This window comes from Falco rusticolus, chromosome 5 (genome assembly GCF_015220075.1).
Source record: "Falco rusticolus isolate bFalRus1 chromosome 5, bFalRus1.pri, whole genome shotgun sequence".
In the NCBI taxonomy this organism is placed as follows: Eukaryota; Metazoa; Chordata; class Aves; order Falconiformes; family Falconidae; genus Falco; species Falco rusticolus.
The window spans coordinates 30,960,700-30,986,745 of record NC_051191.1 but is presented as its reverse complement, the minus strand read 5'-3'; the positions used below and the strand labels follow the sequence as shown (position 1 = coordinate 30,986,745).

General features: G+C 36.6%; 1 protein-coding gene across 1 annotated transcript in view; it reads right to left on the bottom strand.

The window, feature by feature from the left end:
- Positions 1-4,886: 4,886 nt before the first annotated feature.
- Positions 4,887-26,046, bottom strand: part of PAWR (pro-apoptotic WT1 regulator) — an 84,527-nt gene continuing 63,367 nt past the window's right edge. Inside the window, exons 4-7 of the mRNA XM_037389023.1 lie at positions 24,563-24,597; positions 15,709-15,856; positions 14,233-14,337; positions 4,887-9,479 (exon numbers count right to left, since the gene is read on the bottom strand). Of these exons, the coding sequence (XP_037244920.1) occupies positions 9,393-9,479; positions 14,233-14,337; positions 15,709-15,856; positions 24,563-24,597 (375 nt within the window). The 3' untranslated portion in view covers positions 4,887-9,392. The remainder of the gene's footprint in view (positions 9,480-14,232; positions 14,338-15,708; positions 15,857-24,562; positions 24,598-26,046) is intronic.

Genomic DNA, 26,046 nt, shown 5'->3' with positions numbered 1-26,046 from the left:
AAGCCTTCAGTTAAGCGTTTTTGCCTTCATGGCATTAAAAAATTAGGAGAATACACAGAACACTCCAATTGCAGAGTTAAATAATAATCTTCTGGGATAACCTGCCTTAGATTTAGAATGTAAACTGAAATATGTTTCAGCTTAAGCACTGAAAATCTCAAGAGGCATCAATAAGGGAAAAGATAACAGAAGAAAATGAAACCAAGGAAAAGGACAACTACACTCAGTCCACTGTAGAATCCTCAAGCAGACAAATGAGATCTATTTGTCTAAGTGTCATAAAAAATAATGCAATGCTCTTGAAGAATAAAGGGTAGTGAAGTGACAGACTTGAAAAGCTTGACTTTATTTACCTACAGATTAGACAGAAGCACCAAAGCAAAACACCTGAGAATTGTGTACTTTCATTCACCTACAACACAGACCAAAGACATCAGCTTTATTCATCCATTTCAGTTACACACTTTTGGATATAGGAGCCTGGTTTCTACTTGGAATGCTTCTTTGACCTCTCATCTGAGCTGACACCCAATTTACAACCTTACCACGGATCTCTGTCAACAAAATTCAGAATGGCATATTGCTCTGCGTTACAGCAGCAGGCCTGTGAACACCTGCTGGGCACTGTCACCTTTGAACCAGTGAACATTTTCAGTTCTGACTACAACTCCCAGATAGTGATCCACTTCTACTGGTGAAGTAAAATAAAGAGTTATTGCCAGGAACAGTTTCCAAATATTGGAATACATTCCCACAGAAGGAAGACTGTGCAATTCTTTCTGCTCTCAACAGCCTCAGCTACATTAACAGCATTCAAAAGGCCACGTAAACTCTGTGGACATGCCTGGGGCTAGCTCTACCCATTCCCAAAAAAGTCAAACATACTAACCAATATTATCATAGTAGTACCACAAATTAGGTAACATTTGAAGAGTAACATCCCAAATTTCTGCCTACTCACCTACAGCCTAGCATGGTCTAGGAAAGAAACAATCAAAGTTCTGATTTTAGATAAAAATTTGCAATTTTTGAAGGGTAGAAAATCATATTCTTTTCCTTTTTAAGTATTTGTGCAAAAGTGAGCAAATGAGAAGCTGGAGATCATGTTCTTCCTCATAAAAACACTAATTATACTACAGTGATAACCGGAACTGCTTTTAGATCTTCATAAAATACCCAATTTGTTATCCTTTCCTTGTTGAAAACTATGTGAAAAAAAATGTTGATGAAATCCTAGATTTTCTTCATCCTTACACAGCTATTCCTCTCCCTAATGTTCAACTCTGCACAGTCTCAACCCATGTATTTTCTCCATATTTTCTCCCTGCTTTTAACCATCTTTACAAAACCTAGAAACTGGAGAGTGAAAAACAAAAGTGGCCAGTCTTTTTTAAATGCCACTTTTCATACAAAGCCAGAGAAACACAATTGCAGGGGGTTTTAAGAGATATTTTATTGCAAACTATAGTGAGCAGAAGCAGTTAAATGGGAAGAAAGAATGATTCAGTTGGGAACAATTAGCATTTTCTATATAATTGCCTCACAGAGAAATATGAAAGTTATTTCTAGAGAGTCTCATCTTGCAAAGCTTCAGTGGTTTTATTGTCCCCACCCATTAAATATATTTGGTAGCTGGCTTTAACCACACTTACACTGTTGCAATCAAAATTTTAAACTTTCTAAAATGCATCATTGTTATAACGAGCCTTCAGGCAAAAGCAGAGATTAACATTTCTGAGAGAGAGAAAAACAAAGATTTTATTCCATGGCTCTTGGTCTACAAAATCTGATTTGCAGACGTAAATACTAATGGAGAATGTGTCAAGATGCCAATTACCAAGCTGCTGTTTTCTCAAATGTAATCTTGTGCAACAGAAAAACACTGTTTTTCATTTAAATTATGCTTTGGGTTCTTTGAAAATACCCTGGTACAAAGAAAGGACAAGAGTTAATGCTGCTTTGTTGCATGAGATAATGCAACAGCTTGTCAAATAAGCCTGTAATACCTAAATATCTTCAGGTCATTTCATCAAGGGAAATCCATAAAAATTGCTTGAGTTCCCACCCTAAAAGACTAAGCAGAGATTAAGAGTTCTCATTTTTGTTGTCGTCACATTGTAAGTGCACGCTTTCGCTGTTTCAGCATTTTATTAGCCATAACACCTAAAATCAGCAATAAGATCAATTATAAAACCTGTTCACCTTCAACAGCATTTTGGTTTACCAGAGAAAACGGCGGAGTATTATCACCAAATCTGCATACATTTTCATTACCTCCCTTATTAAAGAATTCCAAATCTCAAAGTATGATACCCATATTATTCAGTCTTCTTAAAAACTTACAGCATGTTGATTAAAAATCAGCGTTGACTTGGATTACCTCTACAGTATAGAAAAGGCTTTTATCTTCTGTTACCTGTAACACAGCTTTACCACATAAGAAATACCTATAAGTCAAAGGTGTTAATTAAAAGATACCAAAGATAGTACCTCTTACTGCAAAGATTCTTTCTAGAACTTACGTAATTATTGCCGAAGTTTACTGTTTTACCTCTCAGCAATTAACGTTACATGAACATTTCTTGAAGAAAGCCTAAAATACAAATTTAAGAGTAAGAGAAGCTCACTTGTCCTGCTCCTTTATTAGCCTCATCCACTGCAATCCCATCACTAATTACTGACCATTTTGCATGGTTTGGCCTGAACTATTAGAAAATGCACATCACGCATTACTAGAACTGAGGTGTTACTCTTCGCTACGTTAAGGTACTTGAAAGACTTTGGTGTGCCAACTGTGACCCCTAGAAGCTCATCACTGACTACCAAGGTAGTCATACAGAAACACAGATGGGTTTTGTCTTTTTAGCCAGATTTTCTTCAGTGAGGAACAAGGACTTACAGACTTATTTTGATCTTAAAGTGCTTAACCCTGAAATCTGCTCCTAGGACTTCACAGAAGTTTATCTTCTAGTGCTTGTTAAAAGAATGCCTGGAGGTTCTGGGTTTCTTGAAGTGAACGCCCTCATCAGACTGTAAAATGATCCTAATTTAAAAGTGTTAATGTTAACAAAGTCTTCTCTGAAGGCAGCAACTTTCCCTTCAAGAAAAGGCCTAGAGGACTTGACATTGCCTAAGAAAATTAAGTGCTATCCTTTTACATGGTGTATAACAATCCACTCATTTCCCAATCAAATATTAAACCAAATCAAATGCTTAACGTTACTTCAAATGTCTGAGGCGAATCCGGAAATGACCAGTCAATTTTGCTTAAACAGAAATCCCTACTGAAATACCAACAAGAGAGACTATGGCTATTGGCTGTGTGATTAGACTTCCTGCTCAAGGAATGCCAAGTGAAATGCAAGCATCAGTTTCCATATGTGAAGAGTTGTCAGCTGCTAGGCTGGAAGATCTCAGCTGCAAACATGTCAGTGTAGGTAGAAACTCGCTAGACCTCCCATAGATAACAGTCCCAAATAGCACAATTAAGATACACATCAGAACGATATCCCTGTTGTTGAATCCTGCCCAAACGCTTTGCATACATCAGCATCACTCTTACATGTGATATTCCTGCATGGATTCTTTTTCATTTTTAATAGCTGGAAACTAACAGAACTTTTTATGGTAGAATTAGAGCACTGGATAATCTCAATATTCATATCAATATACAATCCCCCTTTCAAACCCTTGGTAAGTTCTTAGTGTCCCAGAGCAGCAGTACATTCCACAGTGTAATTATTCACCATGTGAGAAAATTTTCCCATACAAATGTTTGAGGTCTGTTTAAGAAAGGAAAAAAGAATTCAGCAAAGAATAGTTTTATGACATTATTACACTTCACAGATACCACCTGAAGGTTCTAGCAGAGCAAGGGAAACGAGAAAATACCAATATTAAAAAAGAGAAAGGAAGGGATGGGCTATGAGAGAAAAATCAGAACATCAACAGGAAAACATACCAAGTGTCAAGATCAGGTAGATAGCGTATGGCAAACCCAGTGACTAAAGGAGTACAGAACAGGCACTTGTGTACTGGGAGCAAAAATTTCCCAGCAAGACTGAAGAACCTAAAATGCCAAAGACAAAAACTTAGGAAGGACATACTCTCATATTTTAAAACAAAATCCAAAGGCCACTGGGCTTTTATAAAGGAAGCCAACTGTAGGACTAATAATCCTAAACTGAATTCACCTGGCATTTTAAAATTTACTAAGTGCAAATGCTCATAATGTCTTATCCACAGAGTAACCACGGATGCATGGTTTCTTATGGTATTTATGTTTCAAGTTCTTTTATTTCAAAACAACATTTAAAAACTTGATAAACTGTGATTATTTTCTGAGTTATGTCCCCAGTGGTTACTGACAATCCACTTGCTCTCTTATGTGTAATATGCAGCGATGAATGAAAAGGAGGCTGTCTTTAATGGTTCTGCCTGTGCAGAAGAGAAAATGTATTCACACAGAAATTTCAGAGATGTAATCTATTTTGAAATCAATTCACTTTGTTTTTGTAGAAGTAGCACTGTATCATCCCTCATTACTTTTTCCTGGGAAGGGCTACACTTCAGCTTTGAAGTATGGGAACAGGTCATTCCCATCTAATTGATGGAAGGATACTCACTACATTCCCAAAGCAGAAAATTAGTGCAGTGAAAATTTCAATTATTATAGTGGAAAGCGCAAGTTTCTCTCGCGTATGTGTGTGTGTGTGTGTGTGTGTGTGTGTGCAAACATGCATACAATTGAAAAATTTAATCTGAATGTAAGGATGATTCTAGCAGTTCAGGTTGGGAGCTTCCCAGTACACGGGTGACAAATCCAATTAGAATTTTAGTCAGACAATATTAATTATCCTTTAGACACAATAAGTAGTCAGCCTGGATTAATAACAATTTTGTTTTATTTGGACAAAGGCACACAGTCTTTCTTGTTAGATTAAACACTTATCTATTACCTGCAATGGTAAGAATCTCAACATCATTTTTAATCTGGTATCACAAATAATATCACAACCAGTCCATGTTCAAAACTAAAATGGATATTTAGTTATTTATAGCTTAATGACGCTTCAACTTTTTAAATGCATAAAATGGATATTTAAAAAAAAACCAAACAAAACTACTCTGCATTATGATTACGAGACTATTTTCAGAGGAAAACTCAACTACCACAATTTTTCCAGAACAGAAAAATCACAGCTAGCCCTGAACAAGAACAGATACACCAGAAATTCAGAAATAAAAGCAAAAGGATTAAATTAACAAGGTAATGTACATCTGCTACAGTACAAGGAGAAACAGTAGGCAGAGATTTGCTACAGTAAGTCAACATACTTGGAAGATTATGAATGCTACTAAAATACATATCAAAGTCCTTTTTGTCCTGGATATAATATTTAAGTAGTCCTAAAGAAATGCTTAATGACAGAAGTAGAAATGCTTCTAAAAATGCTGGTGTCAATATCTTTTACCGTTATTACTCATGTGTTTCTTTCCCAATAACTGCGTTTCCTCTTGTCTACTAGCACTCATTTGTTTCAATTCACTGGAAATAGCCACAAAGAGCTTGCAGGAAAACATAAAAAAGCTGGAGTCGTGTAACTCTGCTCTCCTAACAAGATGTTACAAAGTAATGTGATCTCCACTATTCTTTTTGGTCTCTTTCTGGCAGCAAGTTTCCAAGCTGTAATGGTATGAGACAAGTTGAAAAGAACTTTTGATGTAGGTTAACCAGTTGTTTCCAACATACTAAGACCCCTGTATCTTTTGTACTGCTGATGCCAATCACAAATCTTTCCACAGCCAATTTTCAGTACAGCTGAATAAAAAAATCAAATCATTAGGTTATACTTCCTATTTTGGAAGTAATTTATTTGTTTCTTGTTACCCTCTCTTCTCACGCTACCTCTCACATTCAGAGCCAATCTAACACAGAAATAATTCACCTCTAAAATGTGTAAATACAAATCTTGTACTGAAGTAAAAAAATTTTCTTGAAAGACAGAAAACACACTCATTTGCACAGACAGATTGTACTCTTTCGGTTAATCAAGTAACACTGAACTTAATTAAATGGCCATTTAATTATTTTAAAAAATGAAAAATGAGCCATTTTGAATTTCCTTGTTAAAATCACCAACATTTATATATGGCTGAACTTCTTTAGGGAATAAATCCCACAAACAGTAGTGCATATTATCAATGAAATATTTCTGCATAATTTTAACCTTCAGCTCTGGATGTACTGTATGTTTTCTATACAATAGTATGTGACGATAACAGGAGTATCACTGCATTATCAAAATAGGAATTATGCGCTGTTCATTATTAAAGTATCTTGAAAAAAATTGTCTTAATTGAGTTAGTCGATGGGATTAATTTTCTGTTTAGATTTTCCCAGATGACCTGTTACCCAGAAACACAGATGCTAGACCTAAGCAGTTTGGTATGAATTTTAAGACATGAAAGTTCAGAAATCTCCAAGAGACTTACCCATACATTTAGCATTGCATACTAATGTGCCCCTCTCCCCCCAGAAAATCTCAACTGAAAATGATTTAGCCCAGGTACATTAATACCCAGACTGATTCAGGAATCATATAAGCCTTCCCAAGGGAGGTGGGTTCCCATTTACAGCAGTCTCTCTGCTTTTAAATCACACAATTAAGAACAATCAAGATTTTGGACTAGTAATGACATGGACATGGGTTAGTGAATTACTGATAAGGTAGCCAATTTAACACCTTCATATCACCTAGGATAAAATCTTACTCTATGTTTGAGCTTGAGTATAAGGGTACCCTACTGAAATAAACGTTTAATGGCAAGTAATGACTAGACAATTATTAACATTCTACATAATATATCATTTTTCCTAGAATCTACTAAACTTCTCTCATGAGCCTGATAATGTAAGTAAAAGAACTGTTACTGACATCCTTTTTTCCAAAAAGCCACCTAAATCTTCCAGACCGTCAGCTGAAGTGTTAAGCTTCAAGATACAGTTTGTGGCAATTTTTAAAACCATGAAGAGCTTTATGATTGTATAAAAATACACAACAACAATAATGTCCTGAGGTACTTTATCTGTGAATTCCCAACAGTTCCTTTGTTCACATGTTCTGCCTGAAGCATTACCGGTTTCAAATATCTGGAAACTTCCCTTGCCAGTACCTCTTCAAGGTAGGGTGTCAGAAGTACTTCTGCCATCTATTTCTGTCAGCTGGATGTCCAAGTTAAAAAAAACAAATTCTAATTTTGATGTTACTGCTACTAAGTTTTAGCCAACACACATGCAAACCAAGAATAGGTAATAGGAAGACAAGTAATTCTTGTTTATGTTCTTTGTTGTTCCTGTTCTTTGGTTTAAAATGTATATGAAATACAGTTTATGAAATCTCATTTACAACTTTGTATTACTGTGTGTTCTGCATTAACTCCTTAATGATGCTTCAATATGTTTGACATCCCATGCTGTAAATCGGTACGTGTATTTCCTACCTTGTACACAGAGAAGAAAACCAGATGTTCTTCCAGAGAAAGTTTCATATTTATTCAGAAGGCATACATCTCAACTGATTGTATTACTTTAAAAATTGAATTTCAGGAATCTGATAAATAAGGGACTTCTTACTGTTTGAACAATACTAAAAGCAATATTCATTGGTGCATACTGTAGTTCAGAGGGCCTATATTACCCCCCCATACCATTTAAATCCCTGAGTAAAGGTTTTAAATGGTGTCCCATGGGATATCATCCACTGTGAAGGAAAACATCAAGGCATCCTAGAATATAATTGTCTTGAAAAATACTTTAAAGCTGTGAGAAGTTCCTCCCCATTAGAATACACAAATGCAAAATAACCTATATCCAAAACAATCCAAGGTGAACAATAATGCTTGGATTTTCATTTTTAAGAACTCTTACAGTCATTAAATACACATCATGAAAACAATTGGCAAATCTGAAAAGGTGATTGTTATTATATATTAAAGTTGCCTTTAAGTTTCAAGGTTACAAAAACTACACGCATGCAACTTTCTGACACCAAACTTCAAAATCATAAGAAAAAGCCTGGACTCTTAAGAAATGCTTCCATTTCTAGTGTCCTGACTCAAACGACATATATATTTATTCTGATCAGGAATTAAAAATGCTCTGTTACGACAAAATAAAGCACGTCAAATTCCAACCTAACAATTTTAACAACAGTACTGTTAACTGAGGTCTGTGGTTAATGTAAAGTGAAAATTTTGTCTAATGTCATGTTATAGAAAAATCAGTACACAGTCATGACTGGATTGTAACATCTAAATACGTGCTTTTTAAACATCTTAGTTTCAAATAAATGAGAAAACATTTGATGTTTCAAAAGGGCAGGAATCACTTGTATGCCCCTCTACTTTGTTATTTACAAAAATTTTCACCCAGATTAAAAAAATGGATACATCAAAAAACCTCAAATTTTAAGATGACAACTTTAACAGAAGAGTATTGCAAAAGTGTCTTTGCTAAAATGAAAGCTCCAGGCTTTGTCTGTATTCTCAACACAGCAAACAAACTTGTCTGATAGCAAACTTGCATTTCATTGCTTAAGCAAAAGCTTTAAAATAAACTGCAGTGCACAACTTCAATATGATTCTAAGAACTCATTAATGCTGATACTACAGGTGATTTCATGGTTTTTTGGTGGTTTTGTGTTTGGGGGTTTTTTTGTTTGTGGGAAGGGGGGTTTTGTGTGTGTGATTTTTTGTTTGCTTTTTTTAATAAAACCTCCCCTACCTGCCAGAATACTGTTATACAGGAAAAAAAAAAAAAAATGCTATCTTCTACTATTGTCAGTCTTTCAGATACAGTAAAAAAACCTCAACATAAAGGAGTTTTAGAGCAAGTAATCGACCTGCAAACTGTTATACATCAGTAATAAGGCATCCACTTTACAGCTGCTTAAACAAAAAAGGAAGTATTTCCCAAAATATATATTTCGGATCTGTGTAAACAAAGCTTATACGTATTGCTTCCGTTCATTTCAAAAATATACACCCACATGGTCTGAAAGTGATCTTGGTGCTATGAATTTTAAATTACTGTTATTTATCCAGATGTAATCTGAAGATACAAAACACATATTTTTGAACTTAGTATTTTGAAATATGTCAACAATTTTAATTATTCTTATGTGAATAGAAAGGTAAAAATATAGCCCAAATTTGATGCCACTTCATTGAATGAAGAAGTATGTACTATGAAAATAAACATTCATCTGGTTTCCTAACAATAAATATAAAGACAGTTATTATAACATACTGCAACACAGGAAGTATTACTATATTGACCTTAACATTCAATCAGTAGTTTTTAAATCTTTCCTCATTGAGGCTCGGATCTTCTACCTTGTCAGCTGTCCAACGACTTTTAAGAGGGTTTTATTTTCTTGCTTCAATTGTTCATTTTCATCTTCTATATCATCTAGGTCCTGTGAAAGGAAAAAGAAAAATAAACATTTATCAGGACACAAATACAAGCTTTCAAGTAGTAGCAGCGGGAATTCAGCATCTTAGCTCCGAAATGAAGAAGCTGGGGATGGAATGAATTACTGTGTCGCAGTAGCTACCCTTAAAACTGTTAAACTAGCCTTTTTCCAAATGTTACAGTAATTACAAGACATTAATATTATATTCCCATGTACCTTTAAATGGAAACGTATAGTCAAAACTGAAGCTACAGCAGGAATTAATGCATTAAGAAACCAAAATAGGATGGGCATGATTATTTCATTGGCACATACAGAGAGTGCATTAGTCAGCTCTTGCCACTGTTCCCCAGACTCTGCTCATCAGCAACTATCCCACTCACTATACACATCATCGGTTATTATTGCAAGATGACCTGTTTTATGTCTTAAATTAAGCATTCAACATTTTTAGAAAAAGTACTGCCTGTCCATTTTCTTCCATTTTTGTGAAAAATATTAAAATACATTTTGTAACTTGTTTGCTACTGAAAGAACAGACAGCATACACAGTAATAATGGGTGCTTAAGAGAATGATCCTACCCCAAATGTTTATTCCTCTTCCACTAATTACTAGATTTACCCAGATCCCATTCACTTCTTCACTTTTTTTTTCAAGCCTTTAAAATGAAAATCAGTGAAACTGGCTGTTCAATGTAAGCATTACTTCGGTAAAAATAATTTTACTGGGGGGTAGGCAAACAAAAAAACCATAGAAGAAACAGAATGAGAAGGGGGGGGGGGGGGGGGGGAAAGAAAGGGAAGTGACATCAAGGACAGCACTTTCAAGAGGAAAATCGAAGTTGGGCAAAGAAGGAAGAATGAGGATTCTCATTTGAGATCTTAGATTCCTTTTGATGGAAGTCTACAAAACCCTACTGTTGCTATGCTACTTTGAGCATAAAACAGTAGTAGAGAAAAGATTTTCTCTGTCTTGTTTCTTCAAGTTGTTAAGCCGTGTTTGATATATGGAATCTATTTCCATATTTTTTTTTTTAGTGGGGTCATTCCAGAAGTGCATGCTAAAGACGTTGTGTTTAAACAGTATAATGATTTTCAAAAGCCTCTTGAGTTTGCCAGGCCAAAATCCATACCACAACACCTTCACAATTACTGTATTGTTTTTATAATGTGGAATCAAGAAATCAGTCACAGAAATTCCTCTTTGCCTCACAGAAGTAATGCTACATCACAATATGAATTCCAGGAAAAGCATTTGCCCACTCAACATAATAGATAAAAGTGACTTAAAACATCTAAACATGGAAAGTTTTGATGGATAGCTACTATAAATAGTTTACTACGTAATTGTAAGAAACAGACTCTGTTTTCTCTCTTGTGCAGTTCAGATCAATAATCAGATGGAAGGGACAATACATTTTAAAAAAAATGTGGGTTTTTTTTAGTTCAGTATACATAATTCTGTGTTTGAGCTTGTTCTCAACCTAGCCATCACATGTCTCAAAGCTTACCCCAAACCCTTCTGTTTAAAATACCGTAATTTGCTCAAAACAAAAAAGTCTGTGAAATGTTTATGCTGTAAAATTGACATGCCAAGGATTATTACAAGTAAGAGTTTCTTGAATATGAACCAGGAAAAATAACTAGTGCAGTTTAAATATCTATCAAAACAATGGACCAGGACATGCAGCTGTTTTTTGCCACTGAAATTTAAAGTTCCTTATTCAAAATTACCACACTAATTTATACTTATTAGTAAAAAAGATGCAATAGCATGAAGGCCTGGACTTCAGATACCAAAGGAACCAAGAACCACACAACTGACACTAATTGGATTGTAAATCCTCACTGACAGACTCTCTCCAAACACACATTTAACTACGATGACATCTTAGTAAGGTCAGAGATGACCAAGTGTAAACTAGTAGACAGTTGAACTTAGCCTACAAATATTTAAATGTCTTAAGATGCCTTCCCCTTCAGATATTTGAGGGTTTTATGAAGCAATTACCCCTTTCTTACAGAAAATGCAGCAGACATACTTTCAGTGGCTAACGTACTGAGTCAAAGAATGCCACATAGCAGAAAGCCTTTTCTGTTTCTCAATGTAAACATAGCTCATGTTCTTTAAGTATCTTTGTGATGCACTGACTGATGTCAGTAAAATCATATAGTTATACTGAATAAATATATTTAAAATGAGAAAAAGTCTGCCAAGAAATTTTCAGGATTGTTGGAAAAACAGGTTTTCAAGTGTAACACAAGATCTTTGCCAATCAAGGATGCATCCATGGTTGTGAACTCACTGAAACCTCTAGGAAAAGCATTTCTTTACATATGAGGAGTAAGCAGTCAGAAAGCTATGCAATAAATTGGCATTTTGAAGTTATTTAGGCTCTTTGACATTAAATTCTTTCTATATCTGCACAACTCAACATGCAATAACTGTCTACTTTGATGAACCTAAAAGATGGAGAAATACCATGAACGTGTGTAAATGCTCTAAAAGAGACCCCTATTTAGGTTGCCTACCAGCAAAACTTTTTAAAAAGATACTTGCATAAGCTCGGTTAAGTTTAGGCCTAAGGACATCTTTCTATGTGAGCAGAAAGTTGAAGATAACAACTGTTCTTCCATGTAAAGCATCCAATCCTGGTGCCAGGTCTACAGAATAACATTCCATGAAGAACAGATGAATATTCAAGTGGCTCTCATGTTCTCCGTTATGATAATAAACCTTAGGTAAATATAACTGCCCTATTAACTTCCAGAACTTTCTATCATGGGAATGACACCGTATTTCTGTAGCTTTTCCTATTATTCTAAACCTTTCCTCTTTCTAAATCCACATGAACAGCCAACATAGAAGCAATCATAAATCCAAGTGCTATCAAAGCTGCATCTGTTTTAACAGAAGCATCACTCAAGACATGGGTTCAAACTTTCATAAGGTGGTAAATTATTATACTAGTCATAAAGTTCATTTCATTGTTAAGAATATTGGCAGCTATTTCACTGTTAAGAAAAGCCCAAGGGATGCAAACATAAATAACTTGCACCGCAATTAAGCTAACAGACCGTGTTATAGCTATGATAAACGCTGACCTGATGGAGGAAGAAACCCTTATGCTCCTCTCCCTTTAAGAGAAGTTACCTAGGGAGCATCAGCCAGATGGCTTTGTGGATCTCATGGAAAGGTACAATTTTAGTTATTGTATAATAAAGAGGTTTTTGAAAGGACTATATTCTGGTTTGTGTTTTCTTTCCATACAACAAGCAGAAATTGTCTTCCTACTTAACACAGGCAAGACACAGGCACTGCTTGACTTTACTACAAATGTTCAAAGACTGTTTCTAGACAGACTCTCAATGGATTCCATTTAGGACATCACACCTCAAATACAGCAGTGAAAAATGACATTATTTCTGGAACAGAAAACCTCACTGTCATGGCCCTAAGACACAAAGTTTCAGTGATTTAGGTTCTTTTATTTGTTCTTTCTGACCTCTGAGTCAGGAAGTCAGATGTGAACAGCAGTATTAAGTATCTTTGCCATCCATTATGCAGGAGGAATGAATGCCTGCCTTGGCTGTAAAAGGTCATCAGCTTAGGTGTGACAGATTCTTTGCAGAATGGAAGAAGGCATAAAGACCAATTCCTCAATTAAAATAGAAATCGCTCCTAAACAGACAATACCTTGTTCATCCCACAGATTAACTTCCAACTTCGGGGGGGGGGGGGGTGTGGGGGGGGTGGTGCAGGGGCAAGACACCTGTGTCAGACTAACCTCATCATCCTTTGCTCTTCAGATTAGTTTGCAAACTTCTGAATGCTGTCCTCCTTTGTTACAAATGAACAGTGGAAAATGAAAGTTTGCCACTATGAACATAGAGTTATTTCCTCCCTTCACTGCTGGATTGACCAAAGCCAGTTCTGAAAGTTTATGAGAATGTCTGCTCTGGAGTGGTGGAGGAGTACTTCCCTAGGATATCCAGGCTCTGCACCTCAGCCAGGAAGCGCAAGGTGAGGTCGCTAATCCACTGTATGAAAGAGTCCCAGTCTGCCCCTAAAACTGGAACTTGTTAAAATTGGTATCTTTTATCAACTTTAAAACTTCTCATACTGTCCCACACCCAAGCATGTCTCACACTTCTATCCCCTCTTCACCTGCCTGCACACCTTGCCTGAGTGATACTAGCCAAAGTCTGCTGCCCCTGTCTTGTTCTGCATTTACTTGGGAACCATCAATAAAGCATATGAAAATGTGTGTCAGAATATAAAGCACTTACTCTCAATCTTTCTAAGAGCATCTAAACTATTACTAGCAATTAAAAGCTGAGTAAAATGAAATTAAATTTATAATTACTTTGTCTAATAGAAGTCCTGGGTAATAATTTATTGAGTAAACTGTCAAAATCCTGGCTTGATTATTTCCTGGTACGCTACGTACTGAATTTGGAAAGAAGAGACAGTAAACAACTTTTACTTTTATAACCTTGTTCTATGAACAATTATAGCAAGAAGAAATCCAGGTCCTCCAACAACACACAGCTTAAAGAAGTTAATCATGACAAACAGAAGTTACCTGGAAAAAAATGTAACTTATTGACATCCCTCTTGAGAAGTTACACAAATACCAAAAAAACCCCATATTTACTTCTCTTCTGATCAGATGCAAGTTCCTGCAGAAGAGCACAGAGAATGCAGACTTATGCCCTCTTTATATAGCAGCATGCAAGAAAATATGTGCTTACTCTGTTTAATAAATCAATTTCTTCCTTCAGCTTTCCAATTACTTCATCTTTATCCTGTGTCATCTTCATCAATCTTGCAATTTCCTGTCTCTCCTTTGAAAGTTCCTAAACCCAGAATATGCAATGTTGTTTGTAATGCAATTTTTGGTTTTAAGAGACAGTTTTAAGTTATTAGCATTTAAAACAAACAAGAAAAAACTCCACACACTTTCCTATAATTCCTTTTCTACAGCAAGTCAAACCCACATCTTCAAGCCATTATATTTCAAGGAGCTAAAGAATCACATCTAAGAAAATATTTTACCCACAGCAAACCTGTGTGATGTCTCTGATTCCAAGTATGTTTTAATCAATATTTAACTTAGGCATGAACTCAAAATCGGATAGGAGCCCACAACAAAAGCAAGTAAACGTAAAGTTATCAGCTTCCAGATTTGACATACCAGGAGGGCTAGTCTTTTTGTTTGTTTGTTTTTGTTTAGTTTTGGGGTGGTTTGTGGTTGTGTGGGTTTTTTTAATACTACCACTAACAAGGAACGAAGACTCACTGTTAAGATCTCTGGGCCTGAATGTGAGCAAAATGAAAATATCCATTAGGAATTCAGTAAATCGGGGTTCAAGATAGTGAAAGCAAGCCCTTAAATCTTCATCTATTTTCTGCATTACTAGCAGTTAAATTATTTCAGAAGGAAACTGATTTGGAAGAGAGGATTATGGCGTACCTCACTCAAATCAGCCTTCCTCAAGTCTTTAAAAAAAAAGTAATTTCTACAGTATATGCTTTATTTTCATCCTTTCCAAAAAAGATCTGCTCAAATTGTGTTTACTTAGTAACTTTCATTCATATGAATTCAAGAATATTTGGCAAGTTTCCCACAAAAATCCACTTCAGAGGAAGACAGAGAAGCCCATAATACATTACACAGATGACATTATTTAGCAAAATACTGGTTTAGGTGAAAAATTCAGCTTTAACATTATTACATTTCCCCAAAATTGTTTGTATGAAGAATGTCTGAAATAATGAAAACTGTTTAAAATATATATTTTAAATGTTTAAAACTTTAACAATCAACTTGATAGCAATTACATTTTATATTTCAGTATATTAAAAAATTCAAACCAAGTAGATCAGAAACAGGCTTGCTAATTTTCTGAACAGCCAATGAGCCCCTCCTTCCCCCATGTTATTTGCCCTGCGTTGGTGTGTCAGAAGGTGCATATGAGAAATACGCAGAGCACTCCTGGCTAAGAGTATTATCTTTATCTCAACCCAAATGACAACTAAACATCCATGATTAAAAGTTCACATTCTTGTCAGTCAATCTGACTCTTCGTACTTTTTTTACAGGCATAACTAACTGTACTTCAAGCATTTAGCATCATTTCCGTATATTTCTCTTGTATATTTCCCCATGGAGTTTCAAAGGTATTTTATGTCATATGTATGCCATGCAGATCTTAGTTGGTACTTACCCTTTCAAGTTCCTCAATCCGCTTTTCCAAAGCATTACTTGGTATGGAACTGCCAGAAGAATTTGCATCCCTGCTGTATCTGCTGTAAGTTGTCCTGTCTGTTCGGGAGTATCTACTGGGAATATCTTCTTCTGATGCATTAGCTGTGCTACAAAGGCAAAGAGCAGAGCAGACACCTATTTATACATTTAACAAAATGGAAATGATAGAAGTAACAAAAGTGCTTCCCAAAGTCCTCAATAGGTCAGTCAAACTGCAGAGAATTTATTTCACAGCTCTTGTGTTGCTGAGGACTCACTAAATTCACTGCCTCAAGGAGTCAAATACTTGAGTAACGCAGCTCTCATCACACAGATAATCAACTTTAAACACATATTTATCCTATCTTATTTTCAAAGATTTAAAGTTTTATGAACTGTATGCATCAAAAACCAAGCTAAGCAACTTCATTTAAAAAAGTACAACTGCAGAATTTAAACCAAGCATCTTTTTAAGTAGATGAAAACATGAAGGATGAAACACACATGTCCAACACATAAGAAGCTTACACGTATCAACTGACTTTTCAGGAGGAACTACGGATATGGCCTGTAAGGAACTGGAAAACAAACCCAAGTGAGAAAGTGATGTGGCTCAAGACATTAATTTTATGCCATTTCCAAATATTTTACTTGAATACACAGCAGTCTGTCACAGCTCAGTTGGTAGGCACTCAGTAACTGGTGTTACGGTATTTGGTTTAGAGCATGTGCCTATTTCTTAAAAAAATATTACTGCCAGGGAATCTTAACAGATAAGCCTTGCAAAGGCACATAAACTAGCTTTAAAAAAGGTTTATGGGCTCTCCATTATGATCATTATGTACAAAAACAGTACTCATTTAAAAATATTCATGAGAAGTCAAGCATTTTCAAAGTCACAAATTTAACAGTGTTCTTTTCTTCCTAATAGCAATGTTATTTACCTTCAGTGTAGAATGTAATGAATGATTGAGAGCAGCAGAACAGAGTGCCCTGGGACCCAGCAGAGAGATACAGATCTTTTCCTCTTCGATCCACCAAAACTACACTTCCTAGACTTTAAAAATATACAGCTGTACAGCCAAAGACAAAAAACAGTCCCTTGTTCAGTCTTCACCAGAAGAATCTGAATGGAGATACTCAAAAACCACCTAGACATGGTCCTGGGCAACTGCCTTTGGTTTTCTAGAGCACTTAGGGAAAGAATGAAAAGCATTATGAGTATCCCTACATCTCCCTTAAAACATAGAAGTGTATATGATTAATGTCTTCATTTAACAGCTCTGCATTTCATAACTCTAGAAAACCCCTACTGACAGTGTGTAGATCTAGATGGATACAGTGCAAATCTAAAGCAGGATATAAATACTGTTTTGCTCAGTATGTGTGAAGTTTCCAAGGCACAGTGACATTAATTGTAAGGAATTTTGTAGCTTAATGTTATTACCATATTTAGCACTGTTTATTCTTCATCCAGAAGACTGAAAAAAAAAAATTCTAGGACCAGATACACATGTTGCAACACAACATAAGAGAAATATTTTAGCTTAACTCTATAAATTCTAGATTATTTAGCTTTCTGAAAAATGTGTTGCTCCATGTTGTTCATGTTCAAGGATAGACCACACAAAAAGGGCTCAGTTTTTCAATGCTCAAAAATAAGCCCTTTTGCCAATACACTGGAGTATCTCAACTCTGCTCCAGTAAGTGATACCAGCAGATGCTCCTATAGTAAAGTTAGATGAAAGAATACCTAGACAGAAAAGGTTTCATTAATAATTCATATTAAGACATTTTCTTTATTGTCCTTGAAACTCACACTCAAAAATTTCCTCACTATTCCATTGGGGAACAGACCCTACTGAACACATTCCTTTTTAGTATCAGCAAGTACAAAGGACATATCATGAAGACTTCTAGGAAATGGGATTTAAAAACACATTTAAGGAGGCATTATTCCATAAGCTAACACAAGGAATGTGACAGATATGAAATTCATTATTTTGGATGTTAAAACCAATGTCCAGTAGACAGCAACAGCAAAAAAAGGCACCATCCGAGACAAAACCAACATAACTTTCACAAAGAATGGAATTTTAGTCTTCAGATACGTCGTCACTTTGCAAGCCTCCGACAAAAAAGAAAATTTGTCTAGAATAACAGTGGTGTCTATGCTTTACTACCAGAAAATATCTATCAACCAGTCCTAAGAGATATCTCTATGGAAATAAACCTGTATATTTTTATATTCTTTTAATATTTATATATAGCTATACAATCTATTATATATTTATCAATGTGTAACAACAATACTATTACTACTAGTAATAATTATGATGATGATAATACTAATAATAATCATCATGTCTCCAAGCTGAAGATCTTTGTATACTACTAAGAAAAGAAATTGGGTTTATGCCTTCCATTGGGGGAGGCAGGGGAGAAGTGCACACATGTGACAGCAGAACCTGTTCAGTTTACTGAAACCTTGCTTCCTCCACTTCCTGAGTAACGGTTTGCAAATACTTGCAACTTGGAAGTTGCTGGAATCTCACAAAAGGTAAGAAAGAAAAGAAAGCCCATTGTCAGTAGATGTGCATTGGGTACAAATGGTCATCAGCACCAGAAGAAAACTGATAGAGGTCTGCAAGCTGAAAAAAAAAATCTAGAATCATAGCTCAAGAATGCAATTTAAAATGTATTGCGCTTTTCAGCATTCAAGTAACTTATGCACATGACTGTTTTAACACACGCAGTTGAAACATCTAACCGCAGACTATGGCTGCAGGAAATAGTATATTTAAATTATTTTTCAAGAAGAGTATCTGAGACTGTATTTGTAGCCATATGTACACTAGATCAGAGTGCCCACGCAGACAGTAGCAAACGAGAACACATCTGGATAGAAACATCCCTCACTACTGCTTCAAAAGGGCATGTACAACAAGATGTTTAACAAAATCCAACTTGTTGTTCCATTAGCTTACTTTCAATTAGCCACTATGAAAACCTCGTTCTAAATGTGTATTCCTGTACTAGAATGCTGAAAGCACAAAACACTTCTGCAACTTAAGACGACTCACTTTTGGAAGTTTTTTTCTGGCTGTACTTAAATAAAAATCATATAATGAAATCAAACCACATTGCAGTTTGACTGTTCTTACACAGAAAGAAAAGGTTTGCTTTGGAATGATGTTCTAGTCATTTCCTTTAATATAGAATCAGTTATTCACACCAGGGCAAGTTTAACAGCAATATTACAGAAAGGTGGAATAAATCTTGCTCCTTCCAATGCCTCTTTGGTTCTCTCAATGTCTTCCTGAAGCACTGTCCAAACCACAATTTCATCCAATTAAAACCATCTGGTCAAAACCAGATTTCATTGATTTCAACTACGACAATGATTTTCAACTCCATTTAATTTTACTGCCAGAATCTTGTAACTATACTTGATTTGGGAACTTCTCATTAATTGCGGCACCACAATCCAGTCAGTTGCTAACAGCTTCTTTAGAAGAATGAGCAAAAAATCATTATCACTAAACAGGCCAACTTGGACTTGTGTTACTTTAAACTGCTTAAGCCAAGTTTGTGGCCTTCAGAGCTGAGCTAAGGAAAGGCAGTCTTGTCTTCTCTACAGCTGCACGTTCCTAGCCTCCTCCACTTTTCCTAGCTCTGGCCTTCAGGTGACGGAGAAGGAAACCATTCAAAGAGCCGATGCAGCAATCCAGTAGCCCAGCAAAAGGAAACCCTCTCCTTCAGCCACAGTGGCTCCCTGCAGCACTACCCTGATCAGCTGCATGAGCACTAGCTCAAGGGACAGCGAGGAACTGCAGCTGGCTCAACTTGGACCAAAAACTTCTGCAGAAATAAACCTGAAGCATTTCTGCCTTCCCATAACATCAGCATTGGCTGAAAAGGGGATACAAAAGTCAAGAAAAGCACCCTGCGTGACCACTATCTGTTTGAAGTGCTCATATCTGCACAGTAGTGGTCCTAAGGTAACAAGCTAGACGAGACCATGCTTCAACAGCCAACCCTTGCTGAAAAACTCCCAAACCCAGGCAAGCAGGCAAGTCTGGGCACAGTGTTGTGAAACAATATTTTGCTGCCTTTTTTTTTTTTTTTTTTAATTAGTAAGATCAAGGTTCATATGATGGAATGTAAATTGTTACAGTTTAAGCTTTGTAGTAATCTGAAAAACACTAAGCAAGAGAATTTCAGCAGTGCTCTAACATTTCCTTCAGAGCATCTCCAATGAGTGCTCTGAAGCACTAGCTTTTCTTCTTGTGATCTTTTCTCCCTCAGTTATTTTTCAACTCTTACATGAATATTAAACTCAAGCACAATACAGTCTTTTAGAATTAGCAGGCAAGGGTGTCTACGTGTTGGGTGCCATGTTAGGGTGCTGTACTATCCTAAGGGTGGGGCGGGGCAAAAACTCTCCAACATTTTGCATTTTGTCTGGCAGCCATAAAACCATACCATATTGTGTTCATTTCCACTAATAAACAAACTTATAAGGGGAACATACCCCTGAACCACGAAGAGATTTTAATCTAGCTCTTTCTGTAAACTGATCCAGCCTGATCTGTCTGATCCATGAACCATGCAAAAATCTGCTGAATTATTTTAAATCCTGATTTGCAAGGCTTTCTTTTCAATTTAAGACACTTCTAAGAAAAAGCTGAATTGGTTCAAAAGCTAGTAGACAGTCTTAAAAATAAGCTCCTAAACCAAATACTCTATGCTTACAAAAATATTCCAAAGTCCACATACATATCTTGCTTTACTGTTACCTGCAAACAAACTTTTTAGTTTACAGAATGCAAGACAAACATAATTTGTGCTTACATTTAGGTTACACTCAAATATTTCAATAAACAGAACACACTTTGTCATTCTCTTGTTTGAAAAACCAGCGATGATACCAACTACGCTGATAGCATCAGACCTGAATCAGAAAACTATTCTTCATCACACCTGAATCAGAAAATCATTCTTACTAATGGCAACATGCGTGTTTCTTTAAAATAACTACAAAGCAGTGCAAAAACTGGTAGACCCAGTTACAGCAACAGCAGTTTGAAACAGCCAAGATGAGGTGTATCACATGGAGAAAAGCTTAGAGAGAAATGAAAGATGAGGAAGCTGATATGGGCTATCACAACTGAAGGATATCTACACATTTTAATCACATGAAGCTCACAGTCAGGACAGATGGCTGATCGCAACTCCCAAATACTCTCATAAGCATGTCCTGTGGCTGTCAAGTCAGCATGACCTTGAAGATTCTGGTCATGCTTTTAGTAGATCTTACAGTACCACTCCAGATCACAACAGAACCATCACTTTCCTTTGAAAGTATTTTATGCAGTTAATTATGCAACTACAAAGGAACCCCTCCACAAACTTTTGGGGTGTAAGTGTGGAAATCTGTGAAGTATATTCAGAAGACAAATTACAATTATAGATCAAGATCCTCATTCCAAAACTTCATTACTTTACTGCATAAGGACACACACTCAGTTTGTCCAAGTCAGAAAAAACAGAAGTAGAATAACATACAGCAGCCAGCGGAGTTCTTCTGTAAACATGTCTTCCAGTCAATGGACACTCAGTAAAATGGGTTTCTCAGCAATGTCATATAAACGTTTAACCATGGATTACTGCATCCATATAAGGCAAAGCAGCCCGTGTGTCTGACTAAATAGGTAGTAAAGTATGTGCAATTCCCTGAGTGCTGGAACATACTGAGAGAAGAGCGATTACATGAGAACACACAGCACAGATCCTTCTCTGCTCTTAATTCTTTCTTGTCTTGTTAGGAGGCTGGGTATCTCCATGTAGACATGAAAACAGCTATATGGGAAGGGAAACAGAAAGTACCAGGAGCCTGGGATGGTATCAGTAACCCAAGACTAGAAGTCAGAAATGGTCAGAGGATGGAGACAAAACAGGAAAAAAAACCCAACCATGAAATCAGAAAAACAACAAAGAGAAGACTATGACCTCCACAGTTAAATGTAAGGACACGAGAGAAATGGGGAGAGAGAGGAAAGGGTGTCTAACTGGGGTAGGAAATGGAAACCAGCAAAGTGAAGAAAAATTCCGAGATAAAAAAGATGTCACTGGGGAAGAGGGAGAAGGCAAAAAAAGAAAAAGCGGGAGTAATAAGGATAGAAGAAAAGGACCTGAAATTTTCTGGCAAATAATGCATTCTTTCTGTGAGGGAGGGAGTCTATAACAGAGCCCAAGATTTTAGGGAAACATGTTTTCATTTTTGCTGTCACATGTTTGTAAAGTCTACTCAAATTCTCTTCCCCACCCACAAAGTACTGAACACCTGTTGTCAGAATAACACAATTAACAGCTTCAAATTGGTTGTCCCTATGTGAGAACACACTTTGCTTACAGTTTGCTTTGAAAACTTAAGGCAGTACACCCAAAACTGTTAAAAGCACATTAAGCTGAATGCATTTGAGCCTTCAAGCACCTTATGGTCTCAATTCAGCCTTTTGGCATTAACACACCAGTTGCAGGTGTAATCATGCATTTTCTGCACCATTTTCTGTTTCCAAAGAACTTCTACTGTATTTGAGACTTAAGTTAGACCTGAGTGATCTGAGTAAGAATTACTTTAAGGAGGCTGTTTTCTGTAAGACCTTCCTTTACTGCAGGTGTTGGAAGGGGCAAACAAGCCAGACATCATCAGAACAGAAGATGACTCTGGTCCTGACACCTCTAGCACTCACATCAGAAAGTGAAGCCACTGGAAGAGATACTTTGTTCAAGTACTCTTACATCAAAAATTACTCCAGGGGCGGTATAAATTTTCAAACACTGAGAAAAATCTGTAGATACTGTTAACTCTATTCACAGTGGGCACTGTATAACTCACAGAGGTATGGTTAGGATAAAACCCATTTAGTATTTGTGAGCACTGGGCACAGCGCTGACTTCACAGGGAAATAATCCTTTGTTTTCAACATGTGTTTGAAGACTATGCAATGTGTAAAAGAGATGGCAACATACGTAACAAAATACTGAACAGCAGCTCATAGGAAGTCAGATTCCTCCTGAGGGGGAAAGATGACAAACAAAGAACACACATCCCACATATAACTAAAGCTGACTGAGGGATGACTGCAGAAACAAGTCCTATTTTAGCATTTTCTACCGTTAGTTTCCTATTTTTGCAATGCTAATCTGAAGTATTACCTTATTTGAAAATAAGCTATGAACATGACTGTGCAAGCTTCTATTTATTACCACCACACACACAACCAAGTTTTTGCAAGTGAGTATATACAGCATGTGAACAGAATAAAGATAAGGTTTATGAAAACCGCAAAGCATTATGACACACACCACCAAGTATTCAGCAGATACAAATAGCAATGAAATTCTGCACAGGGACTGAAGATGAAGTGGAGACTGAACTAAAATGCGTTTGATAAATAAGCAAGTAATCATGAAATTATATAGTTATTAAAGTTGTGACAGTAAGTCCACCTATTCTGCAGTGACAAAGTGATTTAAAAGAAAATCCCTCAGCAATAAAAAGCATCACTCAACTAGGTTTATGAGAACCCAGGAATATAAATATAAAAGACAGCACTATGCTAAGAAATCTAAAGCATAACAGGATAGGTTATTACATTTTTACAATGAGGGTGGTGAGACACTGGAACAGGTTGCCCAGAGAAGTTGTGGATGCCCCACCAAGTGTTCGAGGACAGGTTGGGTGGAGCCTTGATGAGCCTAATTTAGTGAAAGATGCCCCTGCCCATGGCAGGGGGTTTGTGCTAGATGATCTTTGAAGGCCTGTTCCAACCCAAACCATTCTGTGATCTTATAGGTCAGGGGTCCCCAAACTTTTTAACCAGGGGGCCGACGCGCGGATGCAGTGGCAGGCAGCCATCTGCGGCTGCTTGGTTTCCCCCCCCCAACCCCCGGCGGGGGTGTTTGGTAAATACCAGGGGCCGGATTGAGGACCCTTGGGGGGGGCATAGTTTGAGGACCCCTGTTATAGGTGAACAAGTCTGAGGGGTGGAAAATACACCAATGAAGACTAGATAATTGCAGGTGCTCTTTGCACTTGCTTCTACAGCCAGAATATGTATACACAGATTAACCACCTATATGTTTTACCTGAGCAAAGGATATCTAAAAGATAATATATTCATGCGTCAAAAGTATGTTTACACAAAAGCCTTGCTTTAACTGGCGTATTTCAGACCCTGTGTTACCATTATATATTCCTAATAATTGTGATAGCTGTGATTTGACACACTGATCAGGTGCATCAAGAGCTTCTGAAATATTTTTCTGACAGAGGAACTTGAGTAACTACTAGGGTAATTCTTGGCTAAAAGACAAACAAATAACAAACAGGACACCCTACGTGTGGGCACCATCCCCTACAACTGAGACAGCAGTATGACAAAACCACAGAAATTTTTTTCAGTATTACCGGAGAAAGCAACAAAATTATCTTCCTGTATTAAACTTCAGAAGATGGTGGTTCATAAATTAACCATGAAACTACTAGTTCCTAGGTAACATGTAGTAAAGTTAGGTACATTTGCTTGGGAAACTGTTCTGCATTAGTAAAACACAGCAAAATACTAGCTGAATTTGTTTTATAATAGTTAACAAAATAAGAGTGGATTGGATAAGTTTGCTGCATTTCTCAGATCCTTACCCCAAAATCAGGCTATGTATCTAATGCAGCAGTGCGATGGTCTCTACTACAAATACCCATTTTATCAGCTTTATTTCTGACAGAACTCTATATATAAAGAAATGTATTGTGTACAAAGATCTCATACCTTTTATACCTGCTTGAAACCATCCTGGCGGAGTCCTGAAAGAAACAGAAAAGAAAAACTGATTAACATTTTTCTTGTATTTGTAATTCCAAAATACTTTATCACTCCATAGAAAATTAAGTCTACAGTTAAGAGCGGGAGGCCCATGCCTCAAACAGCTGCTGTACAACTCAGTTTTGCACTATTTTGCTGTCAAGAATAAACAGAATACCAAGATTATTGTCACTGTGTTACTGCTTCTGAACACCAGCTCAGAACTCAATGACAGCTTCTACTTACATCTTAAAACTGCACGCACTTTGTCCTCAAGCATCTGGAACACAAAGCTTACCAGAACAGTACACACCCTGCCACCAAAACACCTTCACTACCACCCCCAATACAGAAACACTTGTACACTTTGATAGCTCTTCATCTACTTGCCCAAGAGAAGCAGAGCAAAACTGTTCCAATTCTTTGGCACCGCTGCTGTTGTTCTGCACAGAACAAAAACTGCAGCCAGCAGGTAGTCAAGGTTGAGACCCAAATCAATGTATAATTTATCAGCTGGGTCACAATAACTACAAGTATGCTCTTCACCATGCAAACCCTGGTGTTGCAACCCGGCTCACCTCAGTTTCTCTCAGGCTAACTGCAGTGGTCTTCTCCTGGCATTTGCTGTTAAGCAGGTAGGCTAGAACTCTGTATGCGGGTGTTTCACCTTGTCGAGCTACAGTAAGTCACTTTTTCAATCATTGCTTTCTAAGCACCTGCAGAGGCTTAATGAATTCTGACTACAAACTTAAAAGAATACTCTGCATGTTCTTTGATTGCTACTTGGAAATTAACTTAAATAGCAAGAAACAGAACACATTTTAAATAAGAGTACAGATTTTAAATACAAGTTCAACAGTGCAAGAGCTATGCATCTGGCCCTTCAAAGATACATATATGAATTAGTTGCAGATTATAAGTTTTATCATATTTTTTCTACCTTAACATAAAGAATTTCATTATTTTCAAATTCCCACAATACTGTAAGATGTTTTCACTAAGGCTACATTTTGTTTGGGGTTTTGGTTGGATTTTTTTTGTTTTGTTTTGTTCTGGTGCCTTGATGTTTGTTTTTTTAAATTTGAAAAAATCCATTACACTTTTATTCTGGCTCTGTAAAGATGGAAATGGAAACAAAAAGGAACAGTGGGGTTATTGTTACACAATCCCTGAAAAAACAACAATGCATTATGTACCAATGAGAAAACCTGAAAGACTATTTGCATCAATAATGCTATGCCTCTAGCTTCCCAACACCAGTCTTAATTTTTCTCTGTGATTAGACATGTTTCAACGAGTAAAAGGTGGCTCAGATTAGACAGTCCACAAATATTTTTAGGATGTTGTAAGAACATGAACCAATTATTTTATTAGTCATAGACAAAACTCCCCCCAGCATCAGCAAATATTAGGTAAAAAGTCAGGAAAGACTATTTAAGGAGTTAATGAAC